Source organism: Sander vitreus, chromosome 7 (assembly GCF_031162955.1).
Source record: "Sander vitreus isolate 19-12246 chromosome 7, sanVit1, whole genome shotgun sequence".
Lineage (NCBI taxonomy): Eukaryota > Metazoa > Chordata > Actinopteri > Perciformes > Percidae > Sander > Sander vitreus.
Window position 1 is genome coordinate 25,409,691 of NC_135861.1, and position 23,226 is coordinate 25,432,916.

A 23,226-nucleotide genomic window follows, 5' to 3' on the forward strand; every position below is an offset into this window, starting at 1 on the left:
TTTGAGCTGATATTAGTAATGAAATACTGACGTGGTGTGAGAGAGAACTCACACCATGTACTACAACAGTAACTGGCCACAGAGTTTTCTTGTTTTAACTTTGATGTAATGACAGTAAAGGTATCCACCAAAACAACAGACGCACGCCTCTATTAGCAAAGAACATCTACTTGCTAAGAATAAAATAATTCACAGCATACATTTTGCATTGGTCATGTAATACCTATATTTTACTTTCTTACTTTCTTTTACTTCACATTCAGGATGCTTAAAAAACACAGAATAACATAATTACTGTGTTTTTTTTTTGTTTTGTTTTTGACAGATGCCCCCCCTGGGGGGGATGGAGGAAAAACAGACACCCTCGGGTCGACTGGCTCCGCCAGAAAAAGAGGAGGGGGGGCCAAGAAGGCGATGCAGGCCAACAAGTCTGCCCTCAGGGCCCCCCGAGCTCTTTGCTGCCTCACCCTCAGCAATCCCATCCGCATGGCAGCACTGGCCCTAGTAGAGTGGAAATATCCTTCTCTGTGTCGGTGCACGGTGGTTTATGTATGTTTATACAGACAGTCCTCCATGCAAATGTATAATGTGTTCATGAGAATATGTTGAAGTGGGAAGTAGGGGTGGGAATCACATGGTACCTCCTGGGACAATACACAATACATGGCTATGGCTGACGATACCCATAATATCATGATACAGCAATTCTGCAATAATCATGATATCGGTCTAACTATGAATACAAAATGCCCTTAAAAAGGTTAAGTGCAGGTTTTCTCTCTTTATTCACTACAAGTCCAAACTGTTAGAAAACAGCACAATTCTTCAGCAGAAGCTTTTCAGTCTGTAAATTAAAATTACAGCACTATAGAGTAACTATGGGTCCAGACTTTGGACTCAAACCTGGCTGGGGCATCTGTAATTTACCTCAAACTGCTGTCCGCCATCCCGTTGAAAACCTCTTCCTCTTCGGCTAGGTAGCTTATGGTCAAGTTTCCCTCATTCATGTGTTGAGCTCTACCTCGGTGAGCCATGAAGTAGCAACGCTGGGAGCAGGGAAATCTACTTTAGAGAGCCTTATTTTATTCATTAAAATATCTTCATTTGGTGCCAGCGTAACGATTCTCGTATCGCACAAAGAAGGACGACACATTGCTGTATCAATATTTTGTCCCACCCCTAGTGTGAAGTTGTATTATGCTGTTGTTTCTATATTCCTGGAAAGATGCATTCACAAGGTCTGTTGTGCCCTTAACTGCAATCCTCAAGCCCTTTGATATTTTCATTCTACTTGCCATTTTTGCCAATTGTGTGGCCATGGGCGTCACCAAGCCGTACCCTGATGATGACTCCAACGCTACCAATCACCAACTGGTGAGTTTTCAGCGGAGAGATATACAGTTGCTTAACCTACCTCGTCTCTTTAACTCATTTGAAAATTCAGGGTGCACTAAGCTTGGTATTAAGGCTCAACTAAGTTTATGTCTCATGGAAGAGATTAATCACCACAGTATTACATAGTAAGGAAAAGGTGAAAAAAACTGGTGACTTACTGGAAAAATCTTTATTTTACCAATGCATTCTAGCACAGGTGTTTTAAAAACAGCTTGTATACTCTACAAGAAGGTTGTATATTTGTCAGTTATCTAGTGAGAATTAAACCCATACATTGCAACTGTGGTGGAATTTCCAGAAATACCATGTAGTGGTATGATGAGATTAAAGGGAAAGCTTAGACATCAGGTCATCATGGGTCACAGGACAGGGGACGAGAGTATTCATCCAGTCTCTGATAACCAAACCTGTTCTGTGCTTGCCTCCCTGTCTCAATCAGGGAGCCTACGTAGACAGCTGCATGATAAGGGAATGTTTGGTTCCAGGACTATCTCCTTTTGGAGGTCAGTGGAAGCAGTGTAAAGGGGCGTGCCATAGTTTCTTATGCAGCCCAGAACTAGGCTCAAGTCAATCGTCTTTTCTTTGGCGCCATCGATATCTTGAGATATCACATACTTGATAGTTGGGGCTAGGGATATAAGCATCAGGAAAAGGCACGGACCTCAGAGTTGGGGAGGACACCGCAGAATAGCACATCATGGTTAAACTGTACTGTCTACCTTAATCTCCTGGATCGAGATCAATAAATGCTTGTGTGTAAGACATCAAAGTCTCCCGAACCTTCATGTATCCTGAAGAAAGCTGCTGAGCTATGAGTTTTTCCATAACAGCCACCTTCTAAAGGATGCTGCACCTCTAACACATAAACTTCAAAATAAAAGTACACGGCAACATGTAACAAACAACAAAACTCATCACATAGTCACAGAACACATAAAAGCAAGGATACATTGTTAAAAAAAAACCTGGGTGAATATCCTTCCTACATAGAAAGGAAAGAAAGCAACTGAAGGAAGAAAGTGCTCTAGGTATTTCCAGTCTTAATCCAATAGTTCCTTCCATTCATTCCCTTTTTTGTATGACTGATGCACCCATACATAGCATGCATACTATGCTTTAATGATGCATAGACAATAGATCGGTCAGAGGACTTGTGAGAGAAAAAAGTATTTGAAGAGCGATCTAAAGGGCCCGACATGGAGAATGTCACATCAAGTATAGCTTCAAATAGATGCTGGAGCTCTTTGATCATACAGAGCTTTCTTCTTCTTGGAAACAAAGTATAAAAAACAGCAACAGCAACTTGATCCCTTTTCAGGGGAACAAATGAAGCTGTAAAGGTGAACTATGTCCATGTGAAGTATGTCTGAGCTTCTTGTATACAGTGTATGTTCTTATGTTCCTGTTTCCAAGGCTTGACTCTCACTAATAACATCCTGTGTGATTCCCTTGAGATGATTTGCCTTCTCACGTCCTCTGAGTCGTGAGAACACTGATAGGTGTATGCATGATTCGTGACAAAAGTGTAGGAAAACAGTTTTGGTTTATTTATTTTTTTATAATAAAATGACAGTAGAGTATTTTGATGACTGTAGGTAGCAACAATTAGTGAGATGGTAATAGTGTCCCATTGGATGGTAATGGTGTTAGAGGGGAAAGAAGTTGTACTATGACCTCGTTAAGGTGACCCTGTCAGGGATCAATGACTGATTTAAACAGCAACCATCTGCCTTGTCTTTGTCTTCTCTCTTTGTCTCTTTCTTTCTGATCATTTTTCTTCTATAAACTACAAATTACAGCATGATCAGACTCAAAACGAGCCTGTTTTACTTTGGCATATTGGAAATATGAACCAATGTGACCTACAAACAGCTTTATATGTATTTGGAAAAAGTCCAGTTGTTTGAAACTATCCTCCTTAAACCTTGTTTGCAGAGAGATAAAAAGGATCCAATATTTGAATTAGAGTTGAGGTAATTTTAGTAAAAAGGGTAGCAGGGAGTTAGGGACACACACGCCTAGACTTGCGGCAGGATAGATCTTAGTAGATCCCTTTATTGGATTGCAGAAAGGACGTAAGCTGACAGTTAAACATATACACTTACCTTCAGTAACTAACTGTATTATCAAGTAAAATCATCCATTTTAGCATCAAATTTTGGTGAATGTTTCAGATGTTTGTGTATTCAAGTCATCTTGCACTGAACCACATTATGCCAGGATTATTGTGTCAGCCTGATTTAAGAGCCTAGTGACAGGGGTAGCAGTGATTAGAAGCATTAAGCTGAAGGTTACAGAAAAGGGATCCGGGGACATGCTTAAGCATGTGTTAGGCAGTGGGTTAAGAGGTTAGAAAGCCACCACAGTCAGCCTTTAATGATAACACATGTGTGGTTTCAAGAAAGATGCATGAATAAGTCAGTTAATGCCATTTATTGCTGTATGTGACTAAGAGAAATCAGTTTCCAAATGTCTTTATTTTACTGTGACAATAACTTGACATTTTCTTCAACACTCTTCCATATTTATTTCTGTCAGACGCACTCGCTGACTTATAAAAAAGGTTGTTCCAATTTTGCCAAGCATCTTTACGTTGCCTTTTCTCTTTCTTCTTAGGAACAAGTTGAGTATGTCTTCCTTGTCATCTTCACCATCGAGACCTTCACTAAAATTCTTGCCTACGGCTTAGTCATGCACCCCAGCGCCTACATACGCAGCGGATGGAACTTGCTTGATTTCGTTATCGTCATTGTCGGGTATTTTGTTGCTTTACGTAGTCAAGATTTGCATCTGCAAATGTCCCATCACTAATAAGAAGTAAAGTTCTGACAGCTATTATGTGTGTCTGTGCAGGTTGTTCAGTGTGATAGCAGAGGGCATGACAGATCATAAGCCAGGAGAGGCACATCATGCTGCAGGAAAACCTGGAGGCCTGGATGTCAAAGCTCTCAGAGCATTCAGGGTGTTGCGACCGCTTCGGCTCGTATCTGGAGTGCCAAGTGCGTTTTTTCATTCGTTGCAGTTTGTGTGAATGTGTTTTTGCATGTGTGTTCCTGTGCTTCATCACACATGCACCACTGAAACGTGTGTTTGCCTTGTCAGGTTTACAAATTGTGTTGAACTCCATCATGAAAGCCATGGTCCCCCTTCTGCACATCGGTATGTTGGTCATGTTTGTCATCATCATCTATGCTATCATCGGCTTGGAGCTTTTTATCGGCAGGATGCACAAGACGTGCTACTCCACCAGCACAGGTCTGTGCTCTCTAAACTAAAATGGATTTTACTGTATACAGTGTCCATTTTTCATGGATGTGTGGACTCACCGCTGTTCTCTGCTCCAGGTCTCATGGTGGAAGATGATCCGTCACCTTGTGCGTTTGCCGGGAGCGGGCGCTTTTGTGTCGGGAACGGGACTGAATGCAGGGGCAAGTGGGAGGGCCCCAATGGCGGCATCACAAACTTCGACAACGTTTTTTTCGCCATGCTGACAGTTTTCCAGTGCATCACTATGGAGGGTTGGACAGATGTTCTCTACTGGGTACACACACATGCTGCTAGGTCCTGCACAGTTTTACATTTGTTGGTTGTATTTAAAAAAAATACTTAACTGTACTTGTACTTTGTCTCTGTCTCTCTGCACAGATGAATGATGCCATTGGCTTTGAGATTCCATGGGTTTACTTTGTTTCTCTGGTCATCTTTGGATCCTTTTTCATTATCAATCTCGTATTGGGTGTGTTGAGCGGGTAGGTTGCTGCCGCACTTAGCTTTATGTGCATTTCTTGTGTGTTAAGAGTAGGGCGGGGGGCCGACTCCAATACTTTTTTCTTTTAAAGTATTGATTATCAAAAAATGCCTCGTCATTCAATACCCAATTTTAATACCTAAAGAGTGAATCTCATCAGCGTCAGTTAGCCAATAAGCATGCAGCGTACTTCTACCAAGATCTAATAATGTTTGTGTTTGGCTGTCTAACGTTACACATCTTAGAGGCACACAGGAACAACTCTACGTTACGCACAGAGACAGGGCTCACGTAGTGCCGTAATGTTGTAAATTCTTCTTATTCTAAAATTGGTTTCGAAAAAAGTATTGTTTAAGAACCAGTATCGAAGTCACGGTATACGGTAGACATTTTTTTAACGATACCCAGCACTAGTTATGAGAAACAAAATGAATCCCATACATTTGTTTTCACTGTTTTTTACTGAGTTTCTTGATCTTGTGTATGTGCACAGAGAGTTCTCCAAGGAAAGAGAAAAGGCCGTGGCGCGCGGTGAGCTGCAGAAGGCACAGGAGAGCAAGCAGATGGAGGAGGACATGATAGGCTACATGGACTGGCTCATAGAGGCCGAGGATGTGGACGAAGAAGGAAACAAACGTTAGTTAAACACATATTTATGTAGACAAACCAAAAGAAATTACATGTAGCTTTGTATTTATACATCCCCTGGCTCTATTTGACTTCAAAGGTGCTGCGATAGCAAAGAAAAAGATGATGAAGAAGTTTGGCTGGTACAAGCACAGTGAGGATGGTGGAGGTATGTCAGCTGTCACGCTCTGTTATTGTGTTTATTTTGTACGTGATTCACTTTAACAGCCGGTACTTATCTGTTTTCAGCAGAGTCAGACTCAGATGATGATATAGCATACCTCGATGATGACAGTGGCTTCTGTGCTTCTCTCATGTAAGGCAACAGAGAAATAACAGCATTGTTTTTTAATCACTGGCATGCAGGCGTTAATGAAGTCAATTAATGATTTGATCATTTTCTTGTTTTCTCAGGGCAAAGATGATGGCCAATAGCTTCTGGTAAGATGAGAAAATAAAAAAGGGCTCGTTCCAAAGCACTCCTTATGAATTTTATTAGTTGCTACACCCTCGTCAAAATGCACACCTCATTCAAAACACTATTCCGTCTCCTTTTTAGCGACCAGTTGTGCCAGCTGAATCATACAATGAGGAAGAACTGCCGTGTGGCCGTCAAGACCAATAACTTTTACTGGTTGGTGCTTCTGCTGGTGTTTCTCAACACAGTGGCCAGTGCCTCCGAGCATTACGGACAGCCAAAGTGGCTCACAGAAATGCAAGGTAAGAATACATTCCTCCTTTTATTTTAACCTTTGCTGAGCTGTACTCCAACTCTACACTTGGACTCGCTGATGGAAAATAATATGACTACTTCTTCTCTGTTTGTCCTTCAGAGCGAGCCAACAAGATCCTGCTGCTGCTGTTCACTCTGGAGATGTTGATGAAGATGTACGCCTTTGGCCTGCAGATCTATTTCATGGCGCTATTCAACCGCTTTGATTGCTTTGTGGTGTGCGGCGGCATCCTCGAGACGCTGCTCGTTGAAATGGAATTCATCCCGCCCATTGGCATCTCTGTGCTGCGCTGCATCCGACTGCTCAGGATATTCAAGATGACTCGGTAATTGGTGCCAGAGTTTAGTGGTGAAACATCAGTCGGCCGCATGAGGAAGAAACCAGTGTTGTAGATGTACCTGCCGTGTTTTTTGTTTGTTTTTTTATCGTGACTTTGCTCTCTTTGATTTTGTTATTTCAGGCACTGGGCTGCTTTGTCCGACTTGGTCAACTCGCTGCTCAACTCCATGAAAGCTATCTGCTCCCTTCTGCTCCTGCTCTTCCTCTTCCTCATCATCTTTGCCTTGCTGGGCATGCAGTTGTTTGGAGGCAAATTCAACTTTGACGAGACTCAGATGAAGAGAAGTACTTTTGACTCCTTTCCTCAGGCTCTGCTCACTTGTTTCCAGGTGATTTACATCTCCTCTATATCTCACAATGTTACTCCACTCTTTACTACTATTGTGGTATCAATTACCGGTCTCTCACTCTGTCTCTCTTTTCTTTGCAGATCCTCACCGGAGAGGACTGGAACGCTGTGATGTACGACGGCATTATGGCCTATGGAGGTCCCATCTTCCCCAACATGGTGGTGTGCGTCTACTTTGTCATCCTCTTTGTCTGTGGTAACTGTATCCTTTTTTCAGTGTTTTGTGCACTTACTGTCTGATTCCTTTTGAAGTCTGAGCATTACATGATTGGTCTTTAATTCCAAATGCAAACAAATGGGGCTCCTTAATTTTGTAATTTTGTGATCAGACATTCTGCTCAATGTCTTCTTGGCTATCGCTGTGGACAACTTGGCAGGAGGCGGCGGAAAGACCAAAGTCGAGTAAGTTTGACATAAGAATGCATGTCATGCATAGTGAGCAGTCGTACCGGACACATTTATAACTGACCCATCCTTCTATTTCCTGCTGCACTTAGACTGATCAGTTTATTTAGCCCATACAAAAATATTATTTTCAAACAATTGCCATTTAGATTAATTGCAATTTGTTTTTTTCAGGGAGAAAAAGGAAGAGGAAGAAGAGTGGGATGATGATGAAGAGAAAGAGGATGAAGATGCAGCGGTAGAGAATATTTTTGTTTCTTTACTGCAACATATTGGACTTTGTTAAAAAGTGAAATGCCAGACAGCTGACCTTTTGTCTCGTGTGTAGAACGAGGAGGATGACTGGCAGGAAAACGAGGAGCTGAGGGCCATCGAGGGACTGGAGGGTGAGTCCGACGGACACCACGCCCTGCAGGAAAAACAGCAGACATGCTGATTAAAGACTTAGACTGTCTCTTAATACTCTCTTGTTTGCTCTTTATTTAATTATAGGGGTTGCTCCATTAAAGCCTGAGTTCTCAGGGCCCAAAGAGAAGATCGTCCCAATCCCTGATGGAAGCTCCTTCTTCATTCTTGGAAAGAAAAACTGGTAATCTGACATCATACATGCGTCAAATCAACCTCATTTGACTATACTTTTATAGTAGACAATACAGACATTGCAAAAAAGAATCCACTTTCTTTTTGTAATTTCCGTCCTATTCTCAGTTTGCGAGTCGCCTGCCACAACCTCATCCATCACCCCTACTTCACCAACTTCATTCTCATCTTCATCATCATGAGTAGTATTTCCCTGGCTGCTGAGGATCCAATCAAATCCCACTCATTCAGGAACATAGTAAGAAAGACCACATCTGAGCCTCATACCGGCAGACCATGTCCATCTGCTCATGATTACCTTCACAATAAACGAGATTCAATACTAAAATCTATTTTCTCTCATCCTCAGGTGCTTGGTTATGCCGATTATGTTTTCACTTCAGTTTTCACAGTGGAGATCGTACTGAAGGTAACGGTTGCAGTAGCTGAGATTGACTTGTGCTTAAACGTGGTGTGATTCAATAACACATAATGTCTACAACATTTAACTTTGTTTCTTCGCTCCCTCGCTCATCTCTAGATGACAGTCTACGGAGCTTTTCTGCACACCGGCTCCTTCTGTAGAAACGCTTTCAACCTTCTTGACCTGCTGGTTGTCAGTGTATCGCTCACGTCTTTCTTTTTACAGTGAGTAGATGCCCGTCTAACACAAACTGCACTGTTGTATTCTGACAGAAAAATCAATAGGAGTCACTGTTGTGTAGCTGTAATGTGTGGAAGCAGTGATGTCTCTTTAAAGTGTTAAAGTTTGTGGCTAACACTCAGAAATTATTTCATTTTCCCAATGTTGTTTTAGACTTTATACTCTCTATTTCCCAGCCCATTGTGCCCCATTTTTTGTATCCTTTATTTGCTAAAATTTCAGTTTCCTTGACTCTAAATATTTTGCATTGTTGCTCTCAGTTCAAGTGCTATCTCTGTGGTCAAGATCCTCCGAGTGCTGCGAGTGCTCAGGCCTCTTCGAGCCATTAACAGAGCCAAGGGACTAAAGGTAAACAGCTCTCTTTTATTTATCTTTCTTTTCTTTTTTTGTTACATTCAAATAATATATTAAGTAAGTAAGTGGAAGTGTTTATTGCAAGGTTATTGCATTACATTGCTATTTTTCTGGTGTATATTTGCTATCTATTTAGTGTATATAAAGTCTAGTTTGTTGCTGTTCAAAGCTAACACGTGTCCTTTGGTGTTCACAGAATGTGGTGCAGTGTGTGTTCGTGGCGATCCGCACCATCGGCAACATCTTAATTGTCACAACACTCCTTCAGTTCATGTTTGCCTGTATTGGAGTGCAGCTCTTCAAGGTACATGTTCATGCTTTCAGCCTTTTGATTTCTACTCTCAGTGGCCACTTTATTAGGTACAAACTCTGCTTTTACGATGCTCATGTTCACTCTTTGTTGACACTGTCACAGAGATGCTTATTAAATTAAATGTTTCAAGCATATCATTTTTCTTTTCAGCATTGAGGTCATAGTTAGTGTTGTTGTTGTGTTGTACTGGACTGCATTATACTCAGAGGTGTTTTGAATATTAATTTACACATTTCCAACAATGTCACCAACAACTGAACATTATGAACTTTGTAAAGAGCTGTTGTATTGAACTGCATTACATTGTGTATTTTACTCTCACTCACTCATTTAAAAAAGGGAAGTGGCCAGTGAGTGTTTTTAATGGTTTTAACTTTCTGTATTCTGTATTTAATGTTACAGGGCAGATTCTACAGCTGCACAGATGAAGCCAAACACACTCCTGATGAGTGCAAGTCAGTTTCCCTTTTTACTCATTTCTCTACATAACATACAGCACTTGAGAGTCTCTTTAACATGCCGTCACTGCCGTGAAATGTTTGTATGCGTTTGATTTTAGGGGATCGTTTGTGGTCTATCAGGACGGGGATATGAACCACCCCATGGTGAAAGAGAGGATTTGGGAAAACAGTGATTTCAACTTTGACAATGTGCTCATGGGCATGCTGGCTTTATTCACTGTGTCGACATTTGAAGGCTGGCCACAGTGAGTAGTAACTTTACATTGTTTCTATCAATGCAAAGGACACTGTAAGGCTGGTGTTATTTGGTTTTATTATTGTCAACAAATCCCATGAAAATTAAAAAACAAGGATGTGAGACTTCCCTACTCTGTTGCCGTTCTTACTCAAGATGTAAATCTTTAAAATTTGGTCACAAATATGTAGTTTCATTTTGTTAAATGGCTCAGTAATGCTGTAGAAGAGCTGGGCACTGTAGGATTTACAAAACATTATTAAAATAGGAGGGAATAGTGCATTTCTCAGGGACTACTTTCTGCTATGGATTGATACATGTTTAGATTAGATTAGATTAGATTAGATTAGATTAGATTCAACTTTACTGTCATTGCACAAGTAAGGACAACCAGTACAACGAAATGCATTTTAACATCTAACCAGCAGTGCAATCATTAAAAGTGCTTTTTCTTTATAGCAGTGCTTAAAAAAGACATAAAACACAGAATGCAATATGATCATGTTAGTCCGTTATTAAAGTGCATTAGCAAATAAAGTACATAGAGTTCTGAGAAAGCAGACAGTCCATAGTCCATATAATAGTAGAGACAGAATGCAGTATGATCATATACAGTGCATTGTTAAGGTGCATTAATAAAGTGCATAGTGATCAGAGGTAGTCAGACAGTCCATAGTCCATGTGCAAAAGGAGAGGGGGCGGAGCGGGGCGGGGCAGGGGCTAGTGTTGGGTCTAGTGAGGTTATGTGGGATTAATTCAAAATAAATTACAGTGCCCAAGGGTCGTCATATTGAAGGAATATTTCACCTAATACAACAGTGTGGTTCATTGATGTGCTTTGGGAAAACAATGGAGCTCTATGAGGAATACGGAATATGAGTTTGGCTACACTTTTCAACTCACTGTTAGATTTTCTCTTCTCATGGGATTTGTTGACGATAATTAAAAAAACAAAACAGAATATAACCAGGCTTTATATTCTTTAAATCAGTGTTTGGCTATGAAATGTGTCCTCACTGTTTTTTTTTTGTATAAAGGCTCCTTTACCGAGCCGTGGACGCCAACGCCATCAACCGAGGCCCCATTTACAACTACCGAGTAGAAATCTCCATCTTTTTCATCATCTACATCATCATCATCGCCTTCTTCATGATGAACATATTTGTGGGTTTTGTCATCATCACATTTCGAGAGCAAGGAGAGGCCGAATTCAAAAACTGTGAGCTCAACAAAAATCAAGTTAGTTAACTCATTTATTTTTACTAATTAAAGAAATAATTATATGTAATACATTTGTTTTCATTTTTCAAAAGTAAATGATGTTTGTGCTTTCTTCTTTTTCCCCCCTGTGCAGCGCCAGTGTGTGTACTATGCTCTCAAAGCTCAGCCTATAAAGATTTACATTCCTAAAAACCCATCCCAGCTCAAATTCTGGAGAATTATCAACTCCAGCCAGTTTGAATACATCATGTTTGTGCTGATTCTGGGAAACACCCTCACCCTGGCTGTTCAGGTATCATTTCCACAACTCCTTTATGAAATACAGAAATATCAACTTGTTTCAGCGTTGTGATATGAAGTTTTGTGTTGTTGCTTCTCTCTCCCAGCATTACGAGCAGTCTAAACTATTCACCTCCATCATGGACATCCTCAACATGATCTTCACTGTGGTTTTCACTATAGAGATGGTTATCAAGTTACTGGCTCTGCGGGCTCATGTGAGGTTTCACTCTCTTACCTTTGAAGACAAACATTCAACTGTCAACACTGTCTGTTTTTGACTCTCACTTTGCTTCTACTTTCCTTTGCAGCACTATTTCATCGATCCATGGAATTCATTTGACGCTCTGATTGTCGTGGGGAGCGTGCTGGATATTGCCGTCTCTGAGTTAAGTGTAAGTTTGTTCCATGAGCTGACAAAATAAAAGCTCAAAAGCTATGTCGCAGTGTTTCCTCTACTGGTGTGGAGAAATAGTGGTGAAATTATTAATCTGAGAATTTAAAAAAAGTCAAACAAGTCTTACCAAATTCCAGTATCATTAGTATATACTGTCTTAGAGGCTTGATAGGAGCCTGTAGTGGAACTCATTTCTGTTTGGTCTCTGTAAATGCGATGAGTTGGACGCAGAATAAATGTTCCGTGAAAAATGAAAAAGTTACAGGATCCATTCGTTACCTTCTCGTCTCATTTCAGTCAAAAACTAAAACTGCAATTTACTCTAACAGAGAGCTATTGGCTGAAAAACGTTATGGATGATTTAAAAAAACTCAAACCAAAATGCATTATGTTCAGGTTTTTGTTGCAGCAAAAGTATGACATCCATCATGACACACAACTACGAAAACACACCACAACAATTAGTCAATACTCAAATTTCCAGAACCCATAATAATATTACCTTAACTACTTAAAGACTTTGAAAAGAGCCCTTTGTGTAGAAAGCAGTTAATGTGTTACTGGGAATAAAAACCAGAAGGAAACCAGTTGCCAGAATCAAAATGTTTCCCTATTACTGCACAACCCTAAGGTCATTTCCTCTGGTGTTTTTTCTGGGAATTTTGGGGGGTTTGGTTGGTATTGTATAGGCCGATTCCAGTATTTTTAGAATAAATGTATTGAAGTTTGACTTTTTTTTTTCTTTTTTTTTCTCCAACCAAAGAAATCAGTATTTCTTCACCAGAACTGTATTCCTAGCAGTGTGGAGAGAACTTTAAAACAATATTACATAACTGAACTGTTAACTGAAGAAATACACAATACAAAAATCCAAATAATCATTCATTGAAATGGTATCTTTTTTTTTTTACCATTTGTGCCTGATGGCTTTTTAATCTCTTTCCTCTTTTGTTGATTTCCTGAAATATGGATCCAGGGAGGAGGCGGCCATGGTGAGGTGAGTGCTGAACACAACCACTGCAACTCCAAATGTTTTCTTTGGATGTATACTTCGAGATACTATATGTACGAGCACTGTAACACATACGTTTATTCACCTGTTTTCACACTGTTCTAGGGTAAAGGAGAGAGTGGAAAAGTGTCCATCACATTTTTCCGTCTATTCCGAGTCTTGAGGTTGGTGAAACTGCTCAGCAAAGGAGAAGGCATTCGAACGCTCCTCTGGACTTTTGTTAAGTCGCTCCAGGTCAGCGAATAATTCACACAACACAAAGGATTCACTGTTGTCATGACTCTTATAATCTCCTTTTCTGTAATTGCACCTTTGACTTTATTCTGCTCAGGCCCTGCCTTATGTTGGTCTGCTCATCGCGATGATCTTTTTCATCTATGCTGTGATTGGCATGCAGGTGAGTCTCTCTTATTAAAGTGATCCAGGAGTTAAATGGTCTCATTTCCACCAACTTAAAATGAATCCATTACCAATTAATGATAAACAAAACTATATAAAACATACATGACAGTCTGCCCCCACTTCACTAAGTTTTTACTAGTCATATTGACCCTATGGCTGCAGCTGTTTGTTTCTTACCGAGTGCACTGTTGTCTCCTTCCAGACATTTGGGAAAGTGGCCATCGATGACGACACACACATCAACAGAAACTGCAACTTCCAGACTTTCTTCATGGCTGTTCTGGTGCTCTTCCGGTGAGCCATTTTAGCCCGAAAGAGACAAATGTTACAAGAGCTTTCAAAGTGTTTTAACAGCTCAAATGTTACTTGCATACATTTGCTGCCAGGAGTAAGTCATGCCCAAACACAATATTTCAAAAGCGAAATAATGTCATTCTCTTCCTTTAAAACAAGATGTAAAAGATCTTAGTGAATGCAGTAAATACAGGTCAAATGAAAATGCTGCCCTGTCTCTGTGTCTTTGTAGATGTGCCACAGGAGAGCAGTGGCAGGAGATTATGTTGGCAGCTCTGCCAGGCAGACGCTGTGACCCAGAAGCCGACACTGAGCCTGGTGAAGAGTTCTCCTGCGGTAGCAACTTGGCCTACATCTACTTCATCAGCTTCTTCATGCTCTGTGCTTACCTGGTGAGTGAAGCTGAGGAGGATTAAGGATCTGGGTTTTTTAATCACTCAGTTCTCAGATCATTTTCAAGTAAAACACATTCCATCCTTTTGATTTAACTTAATACAGCCTCCTGACTCCAAATTAAATCTGGGTATAATTAATTCAGACTTGTGTTTTACAGGCTGTCAGGTCAAGTGGGATTAAAGTCAGATGAAAGCAGAGAGGATAGTATTGCAGCAACTGAGCGGTAGCAGTTTTAGAACGCTAACCCTGCCTTCTCCAGTTCCCAGCTCCTCAGAGAACTCATGGATCTGTGGATTTTGTTAATCCAGACAGCAGAGCCAAATCAACAAAATCCTGATTTAAATGGGTGAAAATATTTTGGTAACTTTTCCATGACTTCAGTGCTATTTTAAGACATTAAACAGGTTAAATGAAGGTTACTTTGAACCTGCAGAATGTACGAGAACAGGGTCTAATCTGACATATACTGACATATTTTAGCTGTTGCAGACCTGGATTTACAGTATTGCCTGTTACAGATTACCTGTTTAAGATTATCATCAATGCCATCTAATAATAGAGTGTAATTCCATATGGTGCTGAGGACCTTAAATTCACTTAAAGTATAAATCAGTTCCAGCAAGTTCCCACGCTGAAATTGCTTTGCATTGCCTAAATTTAAGAAGTGAATTTGCAAGGAGGCCATCCTTACATATTTAATGCACTCCATCTGTTTTAAAATGTTGATTTGAGACTGCCATCGCAGTTCTCCGCTCTTGCCTTGTTTCCTTGAAGCCAGATTTACAACCACAGCGTCCAGGTTCATGTTCGGCCCCGTCACTTTGTGTGGGTCTCATGTTGCTTCTATGGTTTCTTCTTCTGCGGACAGCTGACATCCATCAGTCTGTGTGTGGTCTTTGACCTTTGGTAGAGACCCACTGGGACCCTCCCTGGCTGCTAAAAGACCCTGAACCCTTTGTCCTGCTGGGTTTTGCTCTGATAATCACATGCATGTGGAAGCAAACAGATACAAACTAATGAAAAGCAGTCATAAACCAGTTTACAAGCCTTGTTTTTATAAGTGGCAGGTTGTTCACAAGTAGTCGTTATGTTTCTGTCCTCTCTATCAAGATTATCAACTTGTTCATTGCCGTCATCATGGACAACTTTGAATACCTGACACGAGACTGGACGGTGCTCGGCACTCACCACCTGGACGAGTTTAAGAGAGTTTGGTCTGACTACGATCCAGAGGCCACGTATGACTCGTTTCTCTCTCTCTAACCGTCTGCTCTTCTGTTTGTCCCCTCTAACTATTCCCAGAATATTCTTATCTGTCAGTAAATGTCTGTTTGTCTGCCTCTCGCAGCGGTCGTATAAAACACATCGATGTCGTCACAATGCTGCGTAGGATTCAGCCACCTCTTGGTTTTGGAAAACTGTGTCCTCATCGTGTTGCATGCAAGGTAAGTCCACACAAATTCAGTGCTGCACACTTGATGTGAATAACATGAGCAGATAGAGTAGATAGCTCTCACTCCTTCTGCCTTGTGCTCTCTCAGAGACTGGTTGCTATGAACGTCCCACTGCACAGCGATGGGACAGTCACCTTCAGCGCTACTCTGTTTGCTCTTGTGCGAACCTCGCTCAAGATCAAGACTGAAGGTTAGATCTCGTACACGTGCATAGACAGAAACCCCTGCATTGTATCTGTACTATCTGAGTCAGTGTTGTTAGGCTTCTGTTTCACTTAAAGGTTTTGTTCCTTTTGTTCCCCTCAGGCCCCATCGACCAGCAGAATGAAGAGCTGAAGGTGATCATTAAGAAGCTCTGGAAACGCACCAAACCCAAGCTCATTGATGAAGTCATTCCTCCCCCTAGAGGTACAACAAGAATTTACATAGCTGTCAGCCATGATAAAAAAAAAGAATTGTGAAAGCAGAAATCATGCCTGCATTGGAATATAATCAGTTTTCAAAAATATACTGTATGTTCTTCACTTGGCCTTCCACATTTTTGTCACCAACTTCCTTTTTTTCCTTCTCAGGGGATGAGGTGACTTGTGGGAAGTTTTATGCCAGCTTCTTGATTCAGGACTATTTTAAAAAGTTCCGCAAGAGAAAGGAGAGGGAGAGGAAATCCAAAAGGAAGGACAGGGCGGCTTCTCTGCAGGTGACATAAATTGGGCTTTTCACTTTAAAGATCCCATTCAGACATGTAAAAGTACTCCACTTTAAATAATAATTTGTCTCTAATATGTTTTCTTTCCCAGAAGCTAGTTAAGTTACTTTGTTAAACATCTACTACAAAAATGAATCTATGAATGTGCAATTTTTTATTTATTTTTTAAAGTTTACCTACTAGACACAAGACGTCTCCTATGTCCCTGAAAAGGTCATTCTTAATGTGTGCACTGGAGATTATAAGTTACCACATTACATTTGTGTAAATTACATACTCGAACTTGATTGGCTCCAAACTAGATTCACTAATCATAATTCAGTAATAGAATATAGAAATATAAGAATCTGAAATGGGACTTTCAGCATAATGAGTACTTTTACTTTCTTTATTTACTGTACTTTCTGTACTTACTGTATATTTTGACGTTGATACTTTTATAGTTTTACTTGAGTATGATTTTTAATGCAGGACCTTTACTTGTTAAATAATAGACTGAATATTTCTTCCATCACTGGATATTTGCCAGAGGGTCATTATAAACACTTGGGCTGCACACTGTTTGTTAATGTTAAGAAGTAAATTTGTGCTCTCAGCTCGGGCTGCGGACGCTGCAGGACCTAGCTCCAGAGATGCGTCTGGCGATGGCCTGTGACCTGGAAGAAGAGGAGGGTGTGGATGGAGAGGTGACCAGTGATGACATATTCGACAGCGAGCGCGGAACCTCTGCAAACACACCGCATGCCAGCGCGTCGCTGCCACCTATAGACACACTGGTAGAGCAGGTAACTGTGCTCATGGAACCTCAGCCCAAGACAGCCAACGGGGGTGTGATCACAGAGCAGGTGATGGGCCTGCAGGAGCACCAGAGACCAGGGTCAGAGCTGGCGGGAGTCAGCGCTGTAACAGAGCAGCCTGTGAGGTCCAATCCTCTGCCCATCAGGTGTGTTTCTCTCATTTTATACAAAGCTGTGTTCATTACATTATATGGCCATTTACACTTTGATACTGTATTGTTTTTGTTTGTTTTTTAAATGACATAATGAGTTGTTTCTTCTCCTGTTCAGGGTGGACTCCATCAGCGAGTTGCCTCCTCCTTCTCCACCTTGTCTTCCTCCTCCTCCTTCCCCAGAGATAGCACAAGTTGTAGTTGAAGAACTGGTCGTAGTTGAACAATCGGTCGTGGTTGAAGAACCGGTAGTAGTTGAAGAACCGGTCGCAGTTGAAGAACCCGTCGTAGTTGAAGAACCCATCATAGTTGAAGAACCGGTCGTAGTTGAAGAACTGGTTGTCGTTCAAGAACCGGTTGTAGTTGAAGAACCGGTTGTGGCTGCTACAAACGGAGTAACTGAGCAGGTTTATAGCATTGAAGGGGATGCTGCAAACCTACCATCAGAAGACAGGTAAGACACAAACAAGGGAGTAAAGAGAGATACAGCATATATAATATACAATTAAATGAAGGAATAGTTAGAATACGTAAGGGGTAATCACCTCAAGGCAGAGCAATAAACAGTTTGATATGCCCGGCTTGTGGACGGCATATCAAACTGTTTATTGCCCTGCCTTGAGGTGATTATCCCGTTTATTCTACTTCTTGCTTGCCAACATAATAAAACAATTCAAATACTTTAATAATTATGCTTTTTCTTATTCGTATTGCATGCTTATTAAATGTATAGCCTACTCTATTTGAGTTCATCTCCCTCAAAAAGTAGTCCCCTTTAGAACTACGGTGAACAACGTTAGCTCAGCTGTAGCTAATTAGTTTCTATAGCAACCACAGTCCGGGTCAGTTGTCACTGTCAGTCTATCCTTCTGGTGGCTCTTCCACTCGGTGAAAACCTTGATAGCAAAGGCAGTTGCCTTTTTTGTGTTTGATTCAAGGGCCCCGTCTTCAATTGTACGCAGCTCCTCATCTGAAACGGGGACCCTGGGCCTCGTCTTTTTCTTTTGTCATTCCGTCGTCCTCGTCGCTCTTTAACCAGTCCTCAAATGTCTTCCCTCCTCCGAATATAACTGACAATGAATTCGTCCATTTTTAAAACACTGTACTGTTTAGAACTACGGCGAATAACGTTAGCTCAACTGTAGCTAACGTTAATTAGTTTCTATAGCAACCACACAAGGCTGCATCTGATCACTAACGTTAGTTTAATAACGCAGTCGCTACATCGTATCTCGCTTGCGAAACTATGTATCGACTGACCCTCCGATAGATTTCCAACACATTTTAGAAACTTTTTTAAACAAGGTTTATTTTTACAATGGACCTCATGTTTGAAATTTCTGTGATAGAAAAAAAATACAAGCGGCGTATTGATCTACTATTTGATGACGCTGTCCTCAGTCAGCGGGCAACCTGCCGGGTTAATTGCCCTCCTCCCAGCCAATCAGAATCAAGCATTCTTAAATGAAGTAGAATAAACTCATTTGTTCTATGTCGAGAGTTAGAGGAGAAGATCGATACCATTCTCGCCTCTGCCTGAAATACTCTGTCTGAGCTCTTGGCCCAATTTCCTGAAAAGCCCAGTCTGCTCTGATTGGTCACTCTGTTGTTATTGGTCAGCCAAATTGAATCAAGCCACTGGGCAGGCTGTGCTTGCTCAGGCAGCACCTATGGGCATCACATATGAAAAACTGGGCTGGCATTCTCAATCAGTGACATCACTAATTGAGGAATTTCAAACAGGAATGTGGGTGTGCATAATAAGGGCTCTTTAAATAAAATATTGTCATTTTTACACAGTTTATTAAACAGTAGTAGTAGTAGTAAACAAACAAGATATATAACATGTTTAGAACTATTTTCCCCTTTTTCCAGTTGTTATGCTAAGCTAAGTGTTTCCTGGCTCCAGCTTAATGTTTAAGACATGAGACATGAGGGTGGTATCCATCTCCTCATCTAACTCTCGACAGAAAAGCAAATACGCATATTTTCCAAAATGTCAAACTGTTCCTTTGAGAATATTATATTATGCTCAAAGTCTTTATTTGGATCTTATAGGTACGTGTATCCAGAAGCTGTCTCTCCTGAGACAGGCTACCATGGACAGAGCCTGGAAAGAGCTGGCAGCATTGGGGGGATACACTATGATATTCATGGCAACAGGTTTGATAGCAACGGTTATAATGACACCAACATGAATGGGAGTGTTATTGAAAGCCCCATTCCCTATGCCACAAATGGATATAATGGGAATGGATACTCAGACAACAGCAACGGCAGTATCATTAGCATCAATGGGAATGGAAGTACAATAAACGGCATTGAAAATGGCAGCACGTTTGGTGGCTACACTGGGAATGGCTACAATGGAAATGAGAATGGCACACATTTCAGGAGACGACTGCTTCCTCCCATACCAAGAGGTGAGAAACATACCTTCTTTATTAGGGGGCAATGTTACAATATGTACAATATGTACAATATATAGAACAGTACAATACAATACAGCTGGCTTGTAACTATGCTGTGGAATAACCACAAGTAATATGTGCATGGGATTGTAGTCACAGACTTTTACTACTAATGCTCAAGGCTGGATTACCAACCAGGTAGATCTGGCAGCTGCTATAGAGCAGTGATTCCCAACCAGGGGTACTTGTACCCCAGGGGGTACTTCTGCTGTTGCCAGGGGGTACGTGGAAAGATTGTGGAGCAGCTCAACTAATTTGAAGAAATTGAAATCATGATATGATCAACATCAACTGAAACACGTAAACACTTCATGTTTCAGTTATGTAAGAGTGCATGAAAACTAGTTAGCAAGCGAGCACAGAAGTTTAAACTGGTAGCTAAAAGTAATGGTTAAATGGTTGAAGTAGTTAGCTAAAAGTAATGAATAAATGGTAGATATAAATAGCTGAAAGTAATGACAATTCAAATGATTCACTAAAAGTAATGGATAACAGTTGAAATAGTTAGCTTAAAGTAATGGATAAATAGTTGAAAAATTCAGCTTCACTCCAAATAGTAGTAATAGTAGTAGTAGATGTATGATTGCTGACCAAACCAACCTTAATTATGACCGTTCAACATGAAAAAATGAATGAATAGTGTTATACATTTGGAACATACATTGGGAATTGATGAAGCGGTATGTGAGTTCATCTGACAGGGCTGTGGGGGTGCAGGCTGGGAACCACTGGTCTAGAGCCCCAGATTTTCATTGTGTTGGTTTGTGGTAGTTTGATTAATGGCAGATTTGCATCACAAAAGCAGAGTATCAACTAAAATACTGAAGGCAACGTCACACCCCACTTAAGCTTGAAAACACCACTTCACATATTTTAAGATTTATTATTTTGCATACATTTGTTTTTAACCAAATTTTCCACAGACAGGGGTTAAATAAGGCCATGAGGCCCCCCAGTGGGCTAATTCAGCACTGCTAATGTTGAATCCCTCCACACAGGGTTGTAGTCTTGCATCCTGGACAGTTTCCTAACACTTTCCTGCTTATTGTTTCAGGTCGTACGCCGTCCTTTAACTTACAGTGTCTAAGGCCACAGACCAATGGGGATGACCTCCCCATCCCAGGGAGCTACCGTGGAAACACATCCCCATACAGATCCCGTCTGCAGGTGAAGCAACGGCACACACACTCTCAAAATGTTAGTGTTCATACACCGAGTGTGTCTCATCTTGTTTCATGGTCTTCTCCTGCTCTTGCTTTCTTGCGTCAGACCCAGGCCAGCCTGGACGCCCGGCCCAGCAGTGTGTCCTCGATGACATCTGCCTCCTGGGTGAACACCACATCAGCTGGCACCGCTACTCTTCCAGGAATAATGGGCCCCGGGGGACGCAGAGGCAAGCTCATCTACAGCCCTATGATCATTGTGGACGAAGCCACCGGCAACAGCCAGCCGCTGTGGAGCGACGGCTCTGCCAGCCTCCCTGCCGGGAGCAGGGCACCTGGCTGGTACCCCGGTCAGACCAGGACCTTCGGAAGCATGAGGATGCCACCAATCAACCAGGGCTTCTTAGATAAAGGCAGTGCAGACAGTCTGGTCGAGTCGGTGAGTAATAATGTAGGAGGGGATTTTTGTGAATAAGAAACCTACAGTGACCACCAGTATCTACAGCTAATAAACATATACATTATTTTGAATAACGGCCCTCCAGCAGTTTGATGTAATGTTTTGTTTTGTTTTATTTCACGTTTTTTTGTTTTTTAAAACCAATGTTTTTTCACCTAAATCCACATTTTAGCAGCTGTAGTAAAGGATAGGTTCACAATTTGTCTACACAATAGTCAGTAGAGAAAATGTTGTACTAAAAAGATTTGACTAACTCAGGCTGCTGAGACCTTACATTAACTACAGATCATCTTTGAAATATACCTTTGCACAGAACAACAGACTTTGGATTTTGTCCCCTATCAATTTTTTATTGCAAGCACATTAGGAAGGCATCTATTAATGGCCAGTATGAACAGGAGGAATGATTACAGCATGAAAAACCTGTACAACTTTTCATATGGGCACCTGACTATTATTTTACGAGAGTCTTTACAAATTGCGAACCTATCCTTTCATATAACACGCATGCGCTGATATATAGTGTAAATACTATACAAATTAATAAAAAATATATATATATTTCACAATCGACCAAATATCAGCAGTAAAAAGACAATATTGATTTTTAACTTTTTCAGCTGATTGAACATTATGATAATAAGATAGACATGCATGTTTATGTTTGCATGTTAGAGAGAATAAGTGGCTGAAAACGTAATTCTTGTCTTACATCACTGTTCCTCTGCTCTTGTTCTTTCTCACTAATGTCAGATCCTGATCTCCGAGGGTCTCGGTGTCTACGCCAGGGACCCCAAGTTTGTGAGCTTTGCCAAGCGGGAGATTGCTGAAGCCTGTCACATGAGTATGGACGACATGGAGATCGCTGCCACTGACCTCATAGCTCGCGGAGCCAGTCAGTCCATTTCTCGCTTTGAGGACGACCTGGCTGATGAAATGAACTGCGTGATTTCTTACTGAAATCAGCTAAACTGGAATAGCTGTGTGAGAACGTGAACGTGTGTGTTTTAATCTGCTCTGGAGAAAACAGTTAGTGGACTGGAGAGCACAAGTGTAAGAATGAAATGATACACATGGGACAATTTTGTCTTTTTTGTTGTCCCAAGGTAAAATGATGTGTTAGTAAGATATACTTTTAATTGTAAATGCCAAAACACACACATAATCACACACACACACACACACACACACACACACTGATGTGGCAGGACTCAACAACAATTCCTATGAACACTATGACTGCAGTGTTTTGTGCTAAATGTGACAGAAAACTGTAGCTCTTAGCATTATAATGACAGTGGACCATTTTTTTGCATCGTATTCTCATTTTGTACTGTACTTGAATTGCTGTCACTTTATACACCTGTATAAACTAAAAAAAATAAAATAAAAAATAGAAAGATATTGTACTATAACATCAATAAAACATGAATACTTTGTTACCCAAAGAAATGTGAGTGTCAAACAGCATTCACTATTTTAGAGAACTATTTAAATACACTGAATATTGTATATCCATTAATATGCAACATGAAAACTCATAGCAACGTTTGGGATTTTTGTGACAATAAATAAAGCATTATGTTTTCTCAAATGTCTGTTTTATTTAAATTTTTAAATTTTTATTATTCTCGTGCAGTAATAACATGCCATTCCAAACAGCGTACTTCAACTGAAAGGTCCTTTTTTGCTTCTGTGGGGGTTTTTTTCACACCAGTGCTATAATGGAGGTAGAAAACCGCAGCAAAAGTACAAAAGACTGAATTATATAATCAGCCATTAATGGGGCGGCAGATGGACATCTGGGTTTCACTTCTCC

At 40.8% G+C, this 23,226-nt stretch overlaps 1 protein-coding gene across 1 annotated transcript; it reads left to right on the forward strand.

Moving 5' to 3' along the window:
• Positions 1-1,272: 1,272 nt before the first annotated feature.
• Positions 1,273-22,992, forward strand: LOC144521193 (voltage-dependent L-type calcium channel subunit alpha-1D-like). Its single transcript, XM_078255594.1, has 45 exons — positions 1,273-1,374; positions 4,012-4,151; positions 4,249-4,394; positions 4,498-4,650; positions 4,740-4,936; positions 5,041-5,144; positions 5,637-5,779; positions 5,871-5,939; positions 6,020-6,086; positions 6,185-6,211; positions 6,330-6,490; positions 6,604-6,829; positions 6,965-7,172; positions 7,274-7,394; positions 7,522-7,594; positions 7,772-7,835; positions 7,926-7,983; positions 8,090-8,186; positions 8,306-8,435; positions 8,547-8,606; positions 8,718-8,824; positions 9,101-9,188; positions 9,391-9,498; positions 9,910-9,962; positions 10,067-10,213; positions 11,241-11,442; positions 11,558-11,716; positions 11,811-11,921; positions 12,015-12,098; positions 13,077-13,097; positions 13,218-13,346; positions 13,444-13,509; positions 13,717-13,808; positions 14,041-14,200; positions 15,315-15,442; positions 15,553-15,649; positions 15,746-15,848; positions 15,965-16,066; positions 16,231-16,355; positions 16,961-17,307; positions 17,432-17,767; positions 19,372-19,736; positions 20,839-20,951; positions 21,054-21,386; positions 22,161-22,992. Exons 1-45 carry the CDS (start codon positions 1,318-1,320, stop codon positions 22,365-22,367), a joined length of 6,084 nt encoding a protein of 2,027 aa, XP_078111720.1. The 5' UTR covers positions 1,273-1,317; the 3' UTR covers positions 22,368-22,992.
• The last annotated feature ends 234 nt before the right edge of the window (positions 22,993-23,226 follow it).